Source organism: Oryzias melastigma, linkage group LG22 (assembly GCF_002922805.2).
Source record: "Oryzias melastigma strain HK-1 linkage group LG22, ASM292280v2, whole genome shotgun sequence".
NCBI classification, from domain to species: Eukaryota; Metazoa; Chordata; class Actinopteri; order Beloniformes; family Adrianichthyidae; genus Oryzias; species Oryzias melastigma.
The window spans coordinates 10,946,043-10,966,263 of NC_050533.1; the positions used below are offsets into that span (position 1 = coordinate 10,946,043).

General features: G+C 38.4%; 2 protein-coding genes across 4 annotated transcripts in view; one reads left to right on the forward strand and one right to left on the reverse strand.

The window, feature by feature from the left end:
* Window positions 1-4,789, forward strand: part of selenon (selenoprotein N) — a 6,391-nt gene extending 1,602 nt beyond the window's left edge. Inside the window, exons 3-12 of the mRNA XM_024276342.2 lie at window positions 388-518; window positions 945-1,157; window positions 1,250-1,374; window positions 1,685-1,822; window positions 1,908-1,989; window positions 2,095-2,283; window positions 2,363-2,468; window positions 2,931-3,043; window positions 3,415-3,516; window positions 4,001-4,789. Of these exons, the coding sequence (XP_024132110.1) occupies window positions 388-518; window positions 945-1,157; window positions 1,250-1,374; window positions 1,685-1,822; window positions 1,908-1,989; window positions 2,095-2,283; window positions 2,363-2,468; window positions 2,931-3,043; window positions 3,415-3,516; window positions 4,001-4,168 (1,367 nt within the window). The 3' untranslated portion in view covers window positions 4,169-4,789. The remainder of the gene's footprint in view (window positions 1-387; window positions 519-944; window positions 1,158-1,249; window positions 1,375-1,684; window positions 1,823-1,907; window positions 1,990-2,094; window positions 2,284-2,362; window positions 2,469-2,930; window positions 3,044-3,414; window positions 3,517-4,000) is intronic.
* si:ch211-15d5.11 (nuclear receptor coactivator 7) lies at window positions 4,644-19,888 on the reverse strand. 3 transcript variants are annotated; one of them, XM_024276318.2, is made up of 15 exons: window positions 19,646-19,888; window positions 18,827-19,042; window positions 16,236-16,414; window positions 15,958-16,037; window positions 14,200-14,334; window positions 13,746-13,913; window positions 12,463-12,594; window positions 12,190-12,374; window positions 11,785-12,110; window positions 11,555-11,711; window positions 10,020-10,206; window positions 9,793-9,912; window positions 8,436-8,684; window positions 7,961-8,034; window positions 4,644-7,051 (listed from the first exon to the last, which is right to left on the reverse strand). In XM_024276318.2, exons 2-15 carry the CDS (start codon window positions 18,925-18,927, stop codon window positions 6,916-6,918), a joined length of 2,229 nt encoding a protein of 742 aa, XP_024132086.1. In that variant the 5' UTR covers window positions 18,928-19,042; window positions 19,646-19,888; the 3' UTR covers window positions 4,644-6,915. The 3 variants fall into 3 exon arrangements, with proteins under 3 accessions (XP_024132086.1, XP_024132093.1, XP_024132100.1); XM_024276325.2 differs by having other exon boundaries at window positions 13,746-13,910; window positions 19,646-19,886; XM_024276332.2 differs by lacking the exons at window positions 18,827-19,042; window positions 19,646-19,888 and having other exon boundaries at window positions 15,718-16,037; window positions 16,236-16,305.
* Window positions 19,889-20,221: the final 333 nt, after the last annotated feature.

Below are 20,221 nucleotides of genomic sequence, written 5' to 3' on the forward strand. Positions count from 1 at the left end.
AAAAAAAAAAAAAAAAAAAAAACCTACATTACCCAGAATCCATCAGTGTTCCCCAGTGAAATCTAAAGTATAGTTATCATGTATCGATGGCAGCGATGGAGAGAATTATAACCTACGGTTAGTCTGATGACAGAAAAAATGACATCCAGCGCAGAGTAAAGATGAAAGACTTCTGTTAAGTTCAGAGAGAATGTGGGGAAGTCAGATGTATATGCTCCTGATTCACAACAATTTGAATAAAGAAATTACATTTTAGGTTTAATTTCTTATTATATGTGTCCTCCATTGTCAGATAATACCACAAGAACATGTTATAAACACCATTAACTATCGGAGTGGGTCTTGAAATCACTTTAAAGATGCTAACAAAAAGATTGTTCCTCATAGGGATCAGTCCTCCGGCGGATGTGGACGAGGAAGTGATCCAAGACCCTGATGGAGAAACGTTGACCTTGGAGGCTAAAATGCAGCCCCTGCTGCTGGATTCTATGACTAAAAGCAAAGATGGCTTCCTTGGGGTATGAAATAAATGATATCACTTCTATAAATTATATAAGATAGCAAAGCCATGGAACATTGACTGTACATAAGAACTGGACTGAGTGACTCCTCCCCCTCGTATTTCAAACAGGAAGTACCTGCTGGTTCCAAGAAACTAAAATCCCATAGATGTCTTGAAATGTTTGACAGATTCTCTCAAGCTTGCTTTCAAGTGGTAAGGCAATTGGTTGCCATAGAAACAACTCAGCCCGATTTAGACCAACCCCTGGCATCATCTGGTTTCAACATGGCGGTGTTTGTTTTGCAAAAAAAATTGCAACTGAGTCAAATTCATTTGATTGGAACCGGAAGTGAATAATTTTCGATGGACGATGTCACACTCAGTCGATCCAGTTCTCATATACTGTTAATGGTCTGTAATAACCACTCCCACTTTCTGGCAGGTCTCCCACAGCTCTCTGAGTGGACTCCGCTCTTGGAAGAGTCCAGCCGTGCCTTCCTCTTCATTCTTGGCCAGTCAGTTCAGAGTGTTCCTGCCCCCGAAGACCAAGGTAGACGTGGGGGATACTTGGTGGGTGGTTCCCAGCGAGCTCAACATCTTTACTGGATACTTGCCCAACAACCGTTACCATCCTCCCACCCCAAAGGGCAAGGAGGTATCTTAAATATCCTGACTCTGCTGTGGAATTTCAACTTCTACTTCTTTTACTTTGTACTCAACTCTTTTTTATTTTTATTTTTTCTGCAGGTTCTGATTCACACCTTGCTGAGTTTGTTCCATCCTCGGCCCTTTGTCAAGTCTCGCTTCGCTCCTCAGGGCGCAGTCGCCTGCATTCGTGCCAAAAATGACTTTTACTATGACATCGTCTTCAGGTGAGGAGTCGGTCAGGAAGATGCAAAAACAACTGTGGATTGTTAACATTTACACACCAATACATTTAAAGTCCCATTAGTTGTCACACACCTGGGTGTGTGAAATTTGTTCTCTGGATTTGACACATCCCCTGGGGGAGCGGTGAGGAGCAGACACAGCTGCTCAAGCCATCTAGTGGTAATTTATTGAACTGATTTAACTGGTAACTTTTCTTTTCAAACTGGATTCAAACAGGAAGTCAGAGGGATGGCTTTTGGATCCTTCATAACTATTTTTTATTCCCAAACACTTCTTTCTTCTCCCCTGCAGGATTCATGCTGAATTCCAGCTCAACGATGTTCCAAATTTTCCCTTCTGGTTCACTCCGGGCCAATTCACCGGCAACATCGTCCTTTCTAAAGACGCCTCCCACGTTCGACACTTCCACCTCTACGTTCCAAACGACAGGTGAGACCACTTTTTCACGCCATCGCACAACAGTTTTGCATTGTGTCCGACTCCTCGGTAAGCTCTTGTGCTGGTTGCGTTGCAGATCTCTGAACGTGGATATGGAGTGGCTTTATGGAGCCAGTGAAAGCAGCAACATGGAGGTGGACATTGGATACCTGCCTCAGGTGCTACCATTAATTTGTGCTTTTTTATCACCTCAGCATCAGAATTCAATCTGAATTATGTCACAAAATAGACTTTCTGTGACGTCCCTGAACTTTTCCATCCAGATGGAGCTACAATCCACAGGCCCCTCCACTCCGTCCATCATCCTGGATGAGGAGGGGAACGTCATTGATAGAAGAGACGGCAGCAGCGAGCCCATCCAGTTTGTGTTTGAGGAAATACACTGGACCTCAGAGATCAGCCGGGAAGAAGCTGCTCGCCATCTGGAGGTCACATTTTACCCCTTTAAAAAGGTGACCACCTTGGATTAAAAAAAAAAAGAAACTTGAGGTGGATTCTCAGTGATGTGTGAATCCATGTGTTTCTGCCCAGGTGCCATACTTTCCCCTCCCAGAAGCGTTCGAGAAAGCTGAGGCAGAGAAGAAGTTGGTGCACTCCATTCTCCTCTGGGGAGCTCTAGATGATCAGTCCTGCTGAGGTGAGAGGATTTTAGATGATTTAGAGGCGCAGGCAGCAAAATCTGGTTTCAGGCTGCTGTGTTTCTGATTTTTTCCACCTCATAAATAATCTGATCTGATGTGTTCTCTTAGTTCTACATCTTGGAGCCAAATAGAAAAAGCTCAACATGTAGGAAATATTAGATTCTTATGAATAAGCTAGAGGATACTTCCAAAGAAATACAAAAGAAAATGTGGAAACAAGTGAAATAATAAGTGCATATATGGAGTGATTTTTGTGCCATTATTCCAAGGACAACCCTTTTTTTAGCATAAAACTTTTGATATATATATATTTTTTTTAGTTCTTAAAGATTTAGTATTACATTTAGAATATTGGCACAAAAAGCCTTCCATATTTAAATGGACAGATAGTATCTAGTTTTACACTAAAAAAAAAAAAAAAAAAAAAAAACAGGTCTAATTCATTGTCATCTCTGCAGGTTCGGGGCGAACTCTCCGGGAGACGGTCCTGGAAAGTTCGCCCATCCTGGCTCTGCTCAACCAGAGCTTCATCAGCAGCTGGTCTCTGGTCAAGGAGCTGGAGAACATGCAGGTGAGCCACGATTATCAATGTTTACCTTAAAGACACACTTGAGTTTTTAACATGTTAAAAATATGGCATTTTTCTGATGATTGAGGACCTATGTAAAGAAAGTTTCATTTCTGAGTATTTCTTTTATTCAAAATGTCGTGAATCAGAATCCGACGATAAAACTCCATTGGAAAAAGTGTATTTGTGGCCTAGAAAATATGCTGGGTGAGCTGCAAGCTTCCTCCTCTGAGCTCTGAGCACTGGGGAAGGGTAGTGGGGCGGGGCTGCTCCGCATCAGAAGTTTTTTATTTTGGCAAAAAAAAAAACACACTGGGAACCCTTAAAAAGTAGATCTAATAGATGCATTTAATGTTTTTTGTTTTTGTTACTAGGCTGATGTGCAGCACCCAGAGCTAAGCGAAAAGGCTCGCTTACACCTGGAGAAGTACAGTTTTCCTGTGGAGATGATGGTGGCGCTCCCCAACGGAACCATTGTAAGCATTTCTTATGGTGTCCACTGAACCCTGAATTAATGCCTATTGCTCAGGAGTCCCAAATTTGGCGAGAACGGTCAGAATTCTTCAAATCCGTATTATAAGGATAAATGCACATTAACAATTTAATGGCAATTTTTTTTAATTTGATATTTTGCTTTTTTTTTTTTTTTCAACAAAAAACAGAAATACATCTAAATTCATTTTTATTCAAAATACTGTGAATTTCATATTTGAAGTCCAGACAAAATTGATAATCGATTTAATGACAGAAAATCAGCAGAAATTTGAATGTGGCCAGACTTTGGACATGCCATCAATAAAATTGATCTGCAAATAGCTCAAACAATTAAAGCTGATGCTAATTGTTCTAATAAACTGTCATATTTCATCACAAAAATGTTTCCAGTTGGAGCTAAAGTCTACATTTACATCTATGAAATCAACTGTTACTATTCAGCATTAAAATGGTCTCTCTGTTCAGGTGCACCACATCAACGCAAACTACTTTCTGGATCAAACTGCAATGAATCCAGAGGAGGAAGGAGCAACTGTCAGCTTCTCGTCCGGCTTTGAGGACCCATCAACCTCAACGTACATCAATTTCCTGAAGGAGGGGCTGCAGAAAGCGAAGGAGTACACCGCACAGTAACACGCTTGCTGCTCCGAGGGAAGTGATAATTGTCCCACATTGAAGAAAACATCAATTATTTAAAGATTGAATGTCTGTGTCGGCAGCTGGAAAAGGGATTTAGTATTCTCTTTACTTTTTAATTTAATTTTTAGCTTTTTTTTATGCAGTTATTGGATACATTTTTTTATTTCTGGATGTTGCTTGGACAAAACATGGTACTCCCACTAGTGTTGAGCACAAACACCACATGGTTTCCTGTCATTTCTTAAGAATTGTGCAATAGTTAACGGTGAGTCTTCAAGCTGCCGAGTCATTCAGAGCCGGAGCGCTCTTTTGGTTTCCTCCAGACGCGTTTCTGCAGTTTGTGAAGTCTTGGTCTGAAAGCTCAGTCTGAGCCGGGCGAAGCCTGATGTCATTGCTGAAGCGTCTGACAGGAAACTCCCCGCTCTGACTCTCCTGACAAAAGCAGCAGGAAAACTGAAATGGACTGCTATTTTTTTGTGCTTATAAATGAAATTCAAAAGGCGTGACCATACCAAAGAGCACTGTTTAACATATGAATCCACCAGGTGGGTGTATGTCGACAAACAGCTGGTGTTTCTGGGTAAATAAAGAGATCTACTTGACATTTCAATGTAACAGACTATTCTCACTCATCTGTTTTCTGTAACTCATTCTAAAGACCCACTCTGATAAAACACATTTTTTTGTGTGTTTTTAACTCATTCTTGTGGCATTTTTCTCACGGTGGAGGACAAATATGAATAAAATGAAGCTCTTTGAGTATTTTATTCAAGTTATTGTGAATCAGGGGTACAAACATTTAGTTGGATAAAGAGCTTATTTGTGATGTTAAAAAAAGTATTTAATCAGCCACTAACTGTGCAAGTTCTCCCACTTAAAAAGATGAGAGGCCTGTAACTTTCATCCTAGGTTTACCTCAATTATGAGAGACCAAATGAGAGGAAAATTACAGAAAATCACTTTTTTTTTAAATAATTTGTAAATTATAATGGAAAATAAGTATTTAGTCAATAAAAGTTCAACTCAATACTTTGTCATATACCGTTTGTTTGCGATGACAGCAGTCAAAAGTTTTCTGTAAATCTTCACAAGATTTTCACAAACTGTTGCTGGTATTTTTGGTCCATCCTTCCATGTAGATCTCCTCTAGAGCAGTCACATTTTGGGGCTGTTGCTAGGCAACACGGACATTAGCGCAGAGACACAGTTGATTGCAGATTCAGTCTTCCAAACCCAAGTGCAGGTCAACAATTTTGTTTCTAGTGTCCTCAGACAGCTCTTTGGTTTTGGCCACAGTGGAGTTTAAAGTGTGACTGTTTGAGGTTGTGGACAGTTGTCTTATATAGGTAACGAGTTCAGACAGGTGTCATTAATACAGGTAACGAGTGGAGGACAAAGGATCCTCTTACAGAAGAAGTTACATGTATGTAAGAGACAGAAATCTTGTTTGTTTGTAGTTGACCAAATATTTATTTTTCTTAATAATTTACAAATAAATTATTTAAAAATCAGACGTGATTTTCTGTTTGTTTTTTTTGTTTTCTCATTTTGTCCCTCATAGTTGAGGTATACCTATAATGAAAATTACAGGCGTCTCATCTTTTTAAGGGGAGACTTTGCACAGTTGGGGGCTGATTTAATACTTTTTTGCCCCACTGTATACCTGACAAGTAACAAGTTTGGAGACGGGAAAGGGGAGCAGGGATGCTCTGTGCCAGCAGTCCTACCACCTCAGATACATTTCTAAGGAACTCTTGCTGCTTTACAGAAACTATTTACTAGAAAATGACAGTTTTCTTTTTGATTTTGGCTGAATCAGAATTAAAAACCACGGAGAATACATTTAAGTAAAGCAAAACATGATTGGAGTGGGTCTTAAAGTGTAAAACAAGTCTATAGAGATGGTGGTTTCACATATGTTTGTTACAAAGTTAAGTGACTTTTATATAAAAAGCCTTTCAAGTGTGTTATTTTTTCCAGTTTTTTTTTTAACAAAATATGTCTATAATGTTTATTGCAGCAATCACACAGAAGTTCAGTTTTATATTGTGCTAGTTTTATTAACTAAGCCACAATTTTGTACAATGTAAGCAAAGTTAATTAGAATATGAGCATGTACAGCAGCTGAATGACAAGACTGTGTAAATGTAAAGTCTTTTTTTTATTTTTTACCTTCATTTGGAAACAGCTTGGTTTCCACACCACCATGATGGTTATTAAAGTATTTTTAAAATAAAAATGAAAAACAAGTCTATGATTAGTGGTTAAAGGGAGGAGGGGATGGCTATTGAGACAGCAGGCTGTACAGAAATGCAGATTTAAAAATAAGACTAAAAAGAAATGACAGCATGAAACTCAGAACATGCACAAACGGAACAGGCACAGAATGTGTCTTCATGAGGAAATAAGTTAGCAAAGTGCATACTTGTAACCTGCTCTGTTACAAAATAAAGATTTGGATGATCTATTGTCATAGTATATTAGCTCTTTTTACATCTGAAGAACCTGATTCGGCTGCTGAAACCACAGGAATGACTCCAGTGTTGCAACCATCTACTCTGAGACAGTGATCACTTCAAGATCCACCTTCTTTGCTTTAGCTCTAAGTGATAACATAAATAAATCTGAAGGACTTTTTACATGGTCATGGAATATGCAGATTAGTGTTTTGTGATAAAGTCTGTGTTCACTGAAGCTAATCAGTGGTAACAGAGTCTGTGAGTCGGAATCGTCCGGTGAGCTCAGCTGAACGTCCACACCTCCAGCTCCATGATGCGGAAGTCGTCCGTTTCCGACAGGCAGCAGTTGTTGAAGGTGTAGCAGGGGCTGCTGCGGCCCACGTACAGGCTCTCATCCACCCACAGCCCGAAGTGACCACTGAGGACAGGAGCACAGACTTAGGAAAAGGTCTTTTACGTGGTAACATTAGGTACTTTTGTGCTTTTAGATTTGACACACAACTGCTTCTGTTGTCCTGCCTCTGAGCGACGGGTATTAGAGTCAAACTCAGATTATCTTCTAATTAAAAATATTCTCAGTGGTCTTTTATTTATGCAGTTTTTTAAGCAAAAACAAAAAAAATGTTTTCTAGGATGCAGTTTCTGCAGAGCAGCAGTTCATTAATCAGTATTGGAGATTTAATTTATTGTTACCATGATCAGTGCTTTATATTTCAAGTTTATTATTCAAGATAATATTTGACTGGAAGGTTGCATATCATGAAAGAATCTCCACAATATTTTGCGGCTCTAGTTTGAGAAGGAGGAAAACAAAAACAGTTCAGCTAAACTAAGCTAAGCTAGCAAGATATTCACAGATTTGCACTTCTGGGATCAATAACTCTTTTAAGAATCTTTAAAACTGACAAAGTGTCTATTACTTTGTTTTAATACAAACAATGACCTACAAGGGCATTTTAAAAGAAAAAAAAGGTTTGGGTCATGTGACCCATGTTTTGGGTTGTGCACTCTGTCAACAAACAGACAAGATGCTGCTGAAAAAAGAAGCTTTACACGATAAAATAAAGTTAACAGAAGAAAAATTGTGAAAAATTATGTATCCTGTTTATTGTATTTGTTAAGTGTATACAAAAGTATTGGATTGAGACTTGATACCGGTAGATACTCAAAACTTAAACCCAAAAAAACCTGATTGGGACACCCACTTGTGTCCTATAGAATATATGCCCCTTTATTCTAAATATGATTAACCTTCTTTACAATCAACATTAAATACATGTGAGCAACTTAGAGGGTGTTGAAAAGAAACACAAAAAAGTGGAATTACCTGCCTCCACCAATAGCAAAGCAGTCCAAGTCTCCTTTGATGAAAAAGGAGTTTTCTCCAGTCCACTTGAAACACTAAAAAAACAAAAGAATCACAAAGTTCTGAAAAAATTAACAAACATAGTCATTTTCTTAATGTCTCTGCAGAAATTGTCCATTTTACAAATATTGAACCGAACAACAAATTCATTAATTTCATAAAATTTAGAGAAAACATCAGAACTTAAAACAGATTCTGAGCATTTCCACTGCAAACAATAATGAATCTTTTCTATTTTAACGTCAGCTTATCCACCTGAATTCCACCAATCAAATGTGTCTTCTGTAGAGAACATTTCTAAACCTGCGTACAACTGAATTAACTCCTTAGGACATTTTGGGGCTTCTGGGATTTGTAGTTTTTGATGGATTTAAACAAATTACTGGACACATTGTTAGTCAGGAGGTTAAGTTGAGTTTCTATAAAGTATTGTTACCTTATAGCGGGGGTGCAGCATGAAGAGAAACGTCTCTCCTGTGCCGTAGAAAGTTTCACTGGGTCTCAGTGGGTGAGACAGGAAGGCCCCAAAAACCTCATCAAGAGCATCTTTGATGACTATCAGTGCAGGAGAGTCGACTGCTCCCAGTTTTCTGTAGAGGGACTTGAGGCTGGCGCCGTGACGGGACGTGCTGTAGGTCAGCTGCCACGAGTGACCGACCGTCCGGGGTGGCAGCTCCTTATTCAGCTGAGCAAGAAGAAGAGGAGACGAACAAACGTCAGGTTAAATAATTACACAAAGTAACTTCTGGATTGAACCGAAGAGAGAAACAACAGACCAAACCAGCGGATTGATGTTTAAGCTACTTGGTACGCCCCACATCGGAATACTTTTAAAGATTTGATCAAATATAAACTTGGTTGTAAAACTGACTCTCAACTGAGGGACATTTTGATTCTCACTTTCATGGTTATTTAGTACACTTCCTCTTTCTGAAGAGCCCAACAATGGAGGGGACGGAATCACACATTAAACTGAACTTCACCAGACAAACAATCTTTATATGAAAGAACAGTTCTTGGAGAAAATCTTACCTAAAAAAAAGAATTTCCTGGTCTTAAACTAATATTTTCTCTTTTGATACCGTCAAAAAAATGAGTGTAAACATATTTCTAGCAGCTGTTAAACTTTTTTCTTATTTCTTAAGGCTTCATTACTAATTCGTCATTGTTTTTACCTTAAAACAATTAAATGTTTCTTAAATTGTTAGCAAGAACTTTGATAATTTATTCAAAAAATATCTAAATTCAAAAATATTTATATTAATGCCTCTCAGATCACAATAGGGGCATTTATTTTTATTTTTTATTAAATTAAAATTAAGTACAGATGGTTACCGGATAAAAACTAGCCTTTTTATGAGAAAAAACATGTTTTAATTATAATGTTTTGAGTTTAATGACCAGACTTGCATAATTCTAGAGAAAAAATTAGTAAAGAAAAAGGAACCAAAAATTGATTAAGACATTACTGCTTTTATTTTTCTTGAATCAAAATTTAATTTTTTATATGTATTGTTCCTGATTAAAAAATGGTTTTTAAATCAATATTATTATTATTGATCAAAGCTATTAGATTTTGACTATTGATCTAATACATACAATAAAAACTATTATATTATTTATTAAGTCAAAATTGAAGAAACAGGATTAATTTTTGCTTTTGTAAATGCTTTTTAAAGCTTTTTCAAAAATAATTTAAAGACAAAACTTTCATAAAGATTTACACACACTCATAATGCAAACAAATGTGAAATAATCATGACTCTAAAGCTGTTCGGGACGGAGCCACTTACTTCTCTAACATGAGATTCCTCTAAAATTTGGCTTTTTTCCACAACTGAACTCAGTCCGTCAGGCTCCTTCTCACTGGCCAGGATCTGCTTGTCCTTACTGTCTTCCATCTTCAGCACCATCTGTAGAAACAAAAGCACGTCTCATCCACGAGTGTGTTCGGCCTTAAACTGACCCCTCCGGTGACCTGCGACCTGCTGCTCGACCCTCCTGTGGGAAACCCGCTCACCTCCCAGTCATCAGCAGAGCTGCAGCGCCTCTGCAACATGGCTTCCTCCTCTTGCTCCTCATCTTCCTCTCTGCCTTCGATCAGTACAAACCCCTCTTCGTCGTAGTCCGCCTCTCCCTCCTCCTCTCCGTCAATGATGCACAAGTCTGGCCGGCAGCGCTTCAGGTAGGCGTGCAGCTCGTCGGAGCTGCATCGGAGGAGAGTGACTCTCAGGATTATTGGGGCGACAAACGGCAGCTTCAGCTGAGACAGAGGAGGACGCTGCTCTATGCATAGAAGGGGCTGTTGTGTATTTTTGAGCACAATGGCAGACGTAATAACGTAATTTCTTGAAAAACTTTTAAACAAGTTGGAGGACGATCACAAAGTTAAAGAATCAGGAGATTACATTTGAGTCTGTCCCATTACTGAATAATTTAAATGAACAGGTAGAGACCAAATGGTCACATGATTTGAAATATTTGGTAATTAAAATAGAAAACTAAAGTGCATTTCTCAAGCAAAACACTAGAATTTAAAAACAAACCACCGTAAAAAGAAAAAAAAAAATTCTTGGTCTTCGTTGGAGGTCCTCTTTCACATGGTAACTTATTTCAAAGCAGTTTTGAAACTTTTCAGTGAGTTAGACTTGAGTTTTCTTGGTTTAATGTGTATACGTATGCAAATTAGGGCAGAGCAGAAGTTGTCTTTTAACCCTAGATAACTAATTTAATGAGGAGAGAAGAAGATTCTGCAGAAACAAAACCCTTCACATTTTGAACTGAATAGAAATATTTCATATTTTTCACTCTATTAAAAATTGTTCTTATTTCTAAAACCAGGACAAATCAATTTAGTGAAACCATCCATCTTTCCATTCATCTATATATCTATCCATTTTCCTCATCCAGGACCGGGTCGAGGGGGCAGCAGTCTAAGCAAAGATCCCCAAACTTCCCTCTCCCAGGCCACTTCCTCTGAGGGGACCCCGAGGCGTTCCCAGGCCAGCCGAGAGATGTAGTCTCTCCAGCGTGTCCTGGGTCTTCCTTGGGGCCTCCCCCAGTGCCCAGAACTACTCCCCAGGGAGGCGTCCAGGAGGCATTCGACCAGATGCCCGAGTACTAGAATTAAGACCGACTGGTAAATTGAGGGCTTTGTTTTGTGGCTCAGCTCTCTGCACCACAGACAGGTACAATGAACGCATAACGGCGGACGCCGCTCCAATCCGCCTGCCGATCTCCCACTTAATTTTCCCTCATTCTTGAACACAACCCCAAGATTTTTAAACTCCTCTACCTGGGGTAGGAACACTCCACCAATCGATTTAGTGACACCCTTAAACAAATTATTTTGTTATTCTACTTCAGATTTTACATCTGCTGCACTAAAAGAATGAACAATATGTCAAACATTACCGTCTAAGGTCATTTTTATAAGTAGAACTTCAAATATTATTGTGAGTCTTTAGTTCTTCTGAAATTATTAAACGTCATAAATATTAGTGTAACGCTTTAATTTAACAACAAATACTTGAAAATCAGTCTTTCATGATTTACCTTTCCTGTGATAAGGCGAGCCAGGAGTCCCGTCGTGTGGAGGTTTTGACTCCTCCCAGCAGCAGACCTTCTGAACTCTTCTTCTCCACCGGCGGCTGAACCCGCAGCCGCACAAACATCACCCTCCCTGAGGTACCGGCTGATGACCTCCGAGGAACTAAATGATAAACCGGCGTACGCTTACGACAATAAAAGTAAGCGATAAGTCGTGAATGACAAAGAACTCCTACCTGCAGTTTGACTCTCCGTGCTGCCTTTACCCGCCTCCTCTTGACCTCCACAGCAGAAGGAGGCAGCGCTGCTTAGGACCGCCAACCCACCCACGGATTTCTCTGACAGCTCCCCGGGTGTGGCGCCATCCAGCTCCCGTTCGACCTCCGCCATGTCTCTGCTTTCGCCCTCCTCTACCTCTAAAGGTTCCTCGGCTAACTTTTCAGCAAAATGAGAACGAGAAGACGCCGAGGCAGGAGGGGACTCCCCCACGGTTTGTTTTGGGACGCTTCCTAATCGATTTTTGACCTTCTTCAGCCTCTGGAAAACATTCTTGTCTTTTTTCCTAGAGTTAGATGAAACAAGAATATAGAATTTGAGTCGTCTGCGGAGATGTTTCCGTTAAACAGTACGTCAGTGCTGACCTCTGCTTGGTGGTGTTGAAGTGAAAGTGCGAAATATCAGAGAAGAAGGACACAGAAGCCAGATTGTCAATGGAGCAAGATAGAAAGTATTCCTCACAGCCGTGCTCCTTCACCAGAGGATGCTTCTTAAATGGGTCGAAGAAGATTTTGCTGGAGGTCACCAGCAGAATACCTGAAACCACACCCTAATAATAAAAAAAAATACACACACAGCACACTTTAGCAATTAAATACAGCAAATCCAGGGTGTACAAGAGTCTTTCATCGTCCCACCTTCCTGTCAGTGATGTGGCGGCCGAACAGTTTCAGGTAGGACATGGCCTCTGGGCCCTCCCCCTGACATAACTCTGGGGGGAGGGCGAGTAAGCAGAGCTGTCCGTCAGGCAGAGGCACCGCCTCCACATCCTGTCCGTATCAAACATAACAGGAAAAATATGACACTCCAATAAACACTCCCAAGTCAGAACTTTATCTGTTTTTTAACGTGGAATTTGATTTGTCCTTTCTGTGCACTAAAAATGTTTCAATTATTGGCAGGAGTCTGGCAATACAATACATATCGCGATACCCGGCTCATGACGCGATATGTATCACGATATATTATCACGCTGTACCTGAACCTTTTTTAACTTTTTTTTTTTAAAGAGTATGACCTAAAAAACTCTACCTGAATATTAACCTATTGTAATAAAATGGTAAAATTAATTATATTTAAGATCACAACATTAAACACTGTAACTTTTGTGAACTTTAAGCAGGTAGATTTTTTCTTTTTCTTCTATTTTTTATATTCATTGTAAATTACTGTCAGCTAACATTTATCTTTCATACTGTCAGATGGTTGTGTAATATATTTCACCACATATTGTAATATTTATGTATATGTATGCGATAAAAAATTGAAATTTGTATCTCATGTAAAAGTTGCTTTTACCCAAACAAATTTATGGGGCTTTTCTTTTTGGTAAATTAAGAAATATTTGTTCGAAAGGGAAAAATAAAATATTTTCCACTTAAAAAAAAAAAAGGTGGAAAACAAAAGTAAGATGCTGAATAAATAATCAAATATCGCCATGTCAGGATTTTAAGTATCGCGATATATCGCCAAATCAATTTTTTCCTACACTTCTAGTTTCAATTGTTTTCATGGAAACAACATTACCTTTATTTATACCATTATCTCCTTTATTAAATCTTGTAACAATTACTGACAAAAACATGAAAACTCAAAGTTCCTCAAACTATGCTTTTATTTTGAGGAAAAACTAACATTTTTGACTAAAAATATTTTTTGAATAAATTATATTTTATTTGATCAAATTCAAAAAAGAAAATAAATCACAAATTTAGACATTTGAAAATAATTTAGTGAGTTTAAATCCTTTTTTAAGTTGTTGCTGCTTTATTTGGTTGAGAAAAATAAAAAATAAAAAAAATTGTATTTCAACCTAAATATTAGCCAATACCTACAGACTATAAACATACGTTACAATCATTTTCATATGTTCACAACGAGGAAACATTTCAAAGAAGTGACAACAATGTTTTCCACCTACCAGAAGTTTGTCATAATCGGCCTCTGGCGACGGCGATTGAGGCTGGGCGGTAAGTGTCACAAAACAGTCGTGGTCGGCGTCTGCCTCCGGGTTCTCTAGAGGTCCGGAGTGCGGTTCTGGCTGAGATCCATCTCTGGGGGTTTTGGTTAGTCCCTTAGCGATCAGCTGCTTCAAAACAGAAGCCATGAAAAGATCAGCTCTGTGGACTAACTGTTCAGCATGAGACACTTCCTCTTCTGCCGGCCTGCATGCTCCCCTCCTCCTCTCTGTGTTTACAGTCACTCCATGAGTCCTAGGGCTGTATATGTGAGGCTGAACACGTGCTTGTTGATGGTCGATGGCGAAAGAAGATGAGCCTGTCAACTTCCTGATAAATCGCACATTTATGGAACAGGCGTGTGAAAAGTCTTCTTTTGGTCTACGTTTACAGAAACGAGCGCCCAGCTGGCCTCACCTCTGAGGTCAAGAAGGTCGCGGATGAGTTGTGTTGTGACTGGGAAGCTGCGAGGCCCATGACCTCTTCTGCTGACGGGGCCGCGTCACCATTAACCCGGAATGCAACACTGAACGCTGTGTTCTCCGGGAATCCCTGCATTCATATACACAAAATGAAAAAAAAACTTTTTTTTTTTGCTTAATTTTTAAAAACAAACAACGTTCTTTGGACCTGATGGCAGAAATCCCACAGCAAAAACAGGCCGAATAAAAATATGTCCAAATTCTTTAAATTGTCTTTAAATAAGCAAAAAGAAAACCTGTCAATGGGGTAACAAACATGGTGTTATTGAAAATATTTAAGATTATTTTTCCTGCAAGACAGAAATAAGATAATTTTTCTTTAAACAAAGGTCGTGGTGCAGTGGAAGGGCGGTCGACCTCTGATTGGAAGGTTGCAGGTTCGGTTCCCGCCATCCCTGCTTATATTTCCAAGTGTCCTTTGTTAAGATACTGGACCCCACATTGCTACTGGTGGTTATAGGTTGGCACCAGTGGAGCTGCCAACAGCGCATGAATGTGTGTATGAATGGGACTGTAAAGCCCTTTGGGGGTTCCAAGAAAGCACTATACAAGTACTGGATACGCTAGTACTGGGCGATATGACGATACACATCACGAGGGCAATAAAGTGTCTATCGTGACATTTCTCTTCTATCGTTTTTATTTGTTTATTTTTATTGTATGAACTTTTGTGCAAAAATGTTTTTTCCTACAAAGAGACTTGCACTTTAACATTTCTTTTCTCATTTTTAACTATTCAGTTATATGTCGCTTGAAAAAATAAATTCAGAAAAGTAAGTAATGACACTCTTGTCAACTTTTTTCAGAGAATGACTGAAAATATACTTTATTTTGGCAAATCGTGATAAAATAATGTCTATTTTATTGTTTATGGTGCATCTTAGCCAGACATCTAACTAATCAAAATTAAATCGAGTTAATTAAGTGACTCCAACTGTATTTTTTTTTACTTCAAGGTTCTTGAATTTGTTCAAATATGGAAAATCTGGCAATAATTCTGATTGTGTTTACTGACTTCCAACTGATTCCCAGTTGTAAAAATCTATCAAAATGTTTGCGATATAAACTGTCCTTCAGTTTACTTTACTACTTATTTTTTACTCTGCAATTACTTATTAAATTTGTATTTTTTTTCACCATAGAGCCATAACGGAGTGGTAAGGGATCCACATGTGGCTCCAGAGCCTAAAGCTGCAGATGCCTGGTCTAAACTGATAGTTCAATTGTGTATCTGTCTACGTTCAAAAAAAGAAAAAAGTAAAAGAAAGCACATGACAAATAACATAAAAGCCTATATTTACAGTAGCTTCACCCTGTGGGAGTCCTAATAATCAACAAATATAATCTTTCTTGAAAATATCTGAACTATAACACAGTTTGATTGGATTTTACTCACATTTTCCTCAATCAAAATAGTTTAATGTCAAAATTTGAAAAAAGCAGGTTAAAATACCTTGTTAAAAAAGTCCAAAAGTCTTCTCCTGTGGCTGTATTTGTTGCAGAATATCTTTAAAACCCTTCTCGTGGTATCAAAGTACTGTAGAGCTCATCTCTGAACCTTGAACACTCCCTGTCAAACTCTTTCAAGGCTATAAACAGAAGAGATCTCCCCAGCAACTCTAATCAGGTGTTACATAATAAAAGCAGCCGTAAATTCTCACGTCTCACCGGTTTCCAGAGTGGTTTCACTCACCCTGAGGCTCATCCCGTCATCCGGCGGTCCACCTGCAGGCTCTTTTGCTCCTGCGGTGCCGCTTAGGTCCCATGAAGTCCCTATAAGAGGGAAAAACAGGAATCATTTCTGTGCAGGACAATTGTCATATGATCTAGCTCATGCCTCTCATGCCTCTCCATATGAAAATAACTTCATGCAAAGACATAAAACTGCAAAGAAGTTTCAAATGACATGCAAATTCAAAGCTGTGTTTTCCCCACAAACAAGCCTAGAGGTGCCAAACTCCGCCGGATCACCTTGCAGGTAGTACTGCCGCAGCTTTGGGTTTCTGATGTGGGGGATGTGGTCGAGAGGCCGCGTCAGGACCGGTTGGTTCTGGAGCTGGCTGTCCGCGGCGGCCTCCTGCATTGTTTTCCAGGGGGGCTTTGCGAACTGTGGAGGCTGGGAGACGCCAGCAGGAAGTTTGGATCCCAGCCTGAAAGAAGAAAACACTTTTTACCAGAAAGATATCCACTTTTGAGCCAGATGTCAGATCGTATGAGGAAAACAGACATACATTAATCTAGTGGTCTACAAGTGGAGGCATCAGAGCTTGTGGCCCGCCCATTATAATGTCTAATACGCTCTTTTTTTAAACATAATTTTCTTCATCTGCTCCTAATTCACAACTATTTGAACAAAGAAATACTCAGAAATTCAATTTTAAACTTCATTTTCTTAATATTTCTTATCTATTATCTGAAAAATGCAACAAGAACATGCTAAAAACCAAATTTTCATCTGAGAGATAATTTTCTAGTTCTTGATTCAACCTTAATTTATAGAATATTGGACCAAATATAATCTACATTTACACATCCTAAAACAGGCGCCCAGGGCAACAGCGGAATGAAAGGAAAATCAGTCCACAAAGTCAGCACAGAAGGAGAAACCTTTCAGAAAAATAATGTTGATTTATATGTTCATTACATTAAAAAAAGGCAAGCAGGAAAAGTTTCACTTTTTTTTTTGATCAGTTTGATCCAGAACATAACAGGAAGATTAAATTCCATTTTTTTTGTTGTTTTTGGAGTGGGGATGGGAGTGGTGATTTGTAGTATTTTTTTTTATTAAAAAAAAATAAAATAAAATATCACACATCTTATTCACTCATTCCTTTTGTAAAATCCCAAACTAGTACTTTTCCAAAATGGTAGCCTCAGAGAAGATGGTTCCACCAATAAGCAGCTGCTGATGACGATAGCCCTTGAGACTCAAAATTCTTTGAAAAAATTCCACTGACATGAGTTTTCATGCTGGAGAGAAAACAGCTCAGGAATTCTACTTTTTCTTTCTTTTCTTTTTTTTTTACAAATTTAAATAAATGTCCACAAAAAAAAAGATTTTTTTTTTAAGGAAAGGGTCATTGTATGTAATAATATTTCCCAGCAGGTGGCATACTTCCCCTAGTTTGAACCTAAACTATGAGTTACATAACTTTTTAAAATTGCATTTCAAGGTCAATTAATATGTTTTTTTTTTATTATTGAAGCAATCATACGATGGATTTAATTCATTTGCAGCAGCTTTAACTCCTTATGCAAAAAATTAGCGATGAACTGGAGCTTCTCTGATAAAAAACGTGACTTGAAAAATTGGTACTGAAAAAAGTACTTTTACAATTAACTGAATCATATATTTTTACTTAAATCCTAAGTAGCGTACTCAACTACATTTGTTTCTTTTTTTATCATTCATTCTGGATAATTGGAATAACCTTCATTGTGAAATATAGTTTTCCGCTAAGGATGTTTTATTTTATTCAATATTTATTTGAATATTTGGAAGAATAAGAAGTTACTTTTATGTTTCCAATAGGCAGTGTTGTGAATTATTGTGAATTGGCACATTTCTGTGAAATTTCACTAAAACTGAACAATTTTCAGTCATGTTCGAATTGTCTCCATACAAGTTCAAACAACAGTGGGACAGTTGTTTTACTGTTAGGCAGTGTACAACAATTTTGAAAAAAGAATTCTATATTTTTAAACACAAAAAAGGAAATAATTTGATTTTTTATATATATATTTTTTTCTACATCTTAAAAAATGTTTAACTGCAGTTTGTTGGTACAATATTATTTATTTATATACATCTTTCCTTCTTTTTACGCTTTTCATTAAAATTTAATCATCTTTTAATTCAGTTTAGTTTTTGTTTATAGCGTCACTTCACAATCAGTTATCTCAAAGCAAAACACAACAGATCAGAAACATCAGCTCAAGACTAATCCATTACTGCTATACTGATCCATCTGCTATAATCCAATTCAATCCAGATTATTTCATTAAAGCTAAATTGTCTTAACTGTGTCCAAACAAAAGCCTGTATAAGCGATTGCTTCTAAGGGTATTCCCCATAATGAGCATAAGTGGGTGAAATGGTGACATTCAAAGGCTCCTGCTGCCCCTAGTAGTTGAGAATTTACATACTAATCTGGGTTTATTTGGTTACTAATACAGTGTCAGACAGTATTTGTGCCAGTGAATTAAGAATCACCACTTTAAAGTGTTTTTAGGATGCATTTTCCCGATAGGAAAGTACTTGATGTGTGAATAATCAAATGGAGCAACGCTCTGTCTGTCCGTCTGCTCGGTGTTATTTATAGAGGAGTGGGAGTTGTCTGTCCAATGAGGAGTCACATTTTCAGGGGAGGCTGTTCTGCTTTCACCCACATGATGCTCAGATTGGAGTGGAAGCAACTCATGAAAAGTGTCAGTCTATTAGAAATACTTCTATAGTTCATCGTTTAAAAACTCTGACCTCTGGCAGGTATTAAAAATAAAAGAGGAAATGCCTGGCTGTCTGCCGATCTTGTTTTGTTTTCTCACGTGTTAAGAAGCCTGACCTGCTTTTCACGTTGCAGAAATAGCTGGTCCTGGACTTGTTCCTCTGTGACTCAAGGTTCATGGCTCCTAAAGCCTCTGGTCGCCTCACAGATTGAGCCATTCTCAGTTTCTTCGTCACTGCGCCGGCGGCAGGAGATGCAGAGGGATGAGGGAAGAGGGCGGCATCCTTTCTTCCTTGATCTCCATCCCTTATCTTTGCCCTGTGGTTACAGCACCTACACAGACAGGAATGTGCACAGAAACATTCATCTGATTCAGGAAGTGGAGAAAAAAAACAAACAAATGACCTATTGAGAAGTTTTTTTAAGCCCTGAAAGTGTTTTGAAGCATAAACTTACAACCAATTTGATATAATGCACAATTTTTCTAACATTTCAAAGAAATGATTTATAGAATATTGAGTAGAATTTGCTCAAGCAATACTGAGTTAACATCATCTTAAACAATATTAGGGTTAATCAGTTGTTAATATCAACTATATATATATACGGCTAGAAAAGCTTACATTTTGTTGTTTATACCAAATTCCTGGGTCATGCCCCCTTGGGCGCAGATTTGAATGAACTGGATTAGCTTAAAGAACAGGCCCGACTAGCTTAGTTTTACCTTTCAAATAATCTCTAACAACCATTAATTGTTTGAATAAATATATTTATACTATTTAAATGATGGCAGTTTAAATATGGTTAAGGTTTTAAGAGAACGCATTCAAGCGACATCACAGAATGATCGAGACAGCTAAGGCGGAAACACATGACAGCAAATGACAGAGAGATGAGGGGCACGCGGGACGCAACCTGCGCAGAGAGTTTGCTGACCTTTTTCTTGCCCGTGGATAAAGACGAGTGTCGGTCACATGCGCATGTTTTCATAATGCAGCAGTGTTGTGGCGGTGGTAGCTCGGCAGACACAGTAAAATGATTAATATTCAAGCTCCGCCCAGCGTTTACAGCGCAGTAAAGAGGCTGGTGGTGGAACAGATGGTTCCCATCTCCGGACTTCCGGAACGTCTGAGAGGAATTGACGAAAGCGGAAGTGGATAACAAGGTCTTCTCTTGTTTCCAGAGCTCCACAAACATTTCTCAATTCTTGATAAAGTTATTCCTCTTCCTTGATACATTTCACATTAATAGACGCATATTTTATGACAAAATTCCAAAATTGTCTTTATTTCTGGTGGATATCAAACTATATTTTAAATGGGTTATATTTTCAAAGAATCTAAAAACTTAAATGTTTTGAAATTTTAAAATGTCAATTCTGCAATGTTTTATCAATCCAGCTTCTACATACTCAAATGCTTATATTTGTTAATTCCCACCCCTGGCACCTTATTTTATTTGCTTTATCCCATTCTGCTGTATGTTACTTTTAGTTTTGTAAAATTGTACAAT

Excerpts from the sequence above, each read along its gene's own strand:
- si:ch211-15d5.11 (XM_024276318.2), bottom strand. The coding sequence starts at position 18,927 with ATGGCTCAATCTGTGAGGCGACCAGAGGCTTTAGGAGCCATGAACCTT. Across the intron at positions 12,375-12,462 it reads GCCACATCACTGACAGGAAG|GGTGTGGTTTCAGGTATTCT; the intron begins GTGGGACGATGA and ends TTTTATTATTAG. Across the intron at positions 8,685-9,792 it reads AGGAATCTCATGTTAGAGAA|CTGAATAAGGAGCTGCCACC; the intron begins GTAAGTGGCTCC and ends CTTCTTGCTCAG.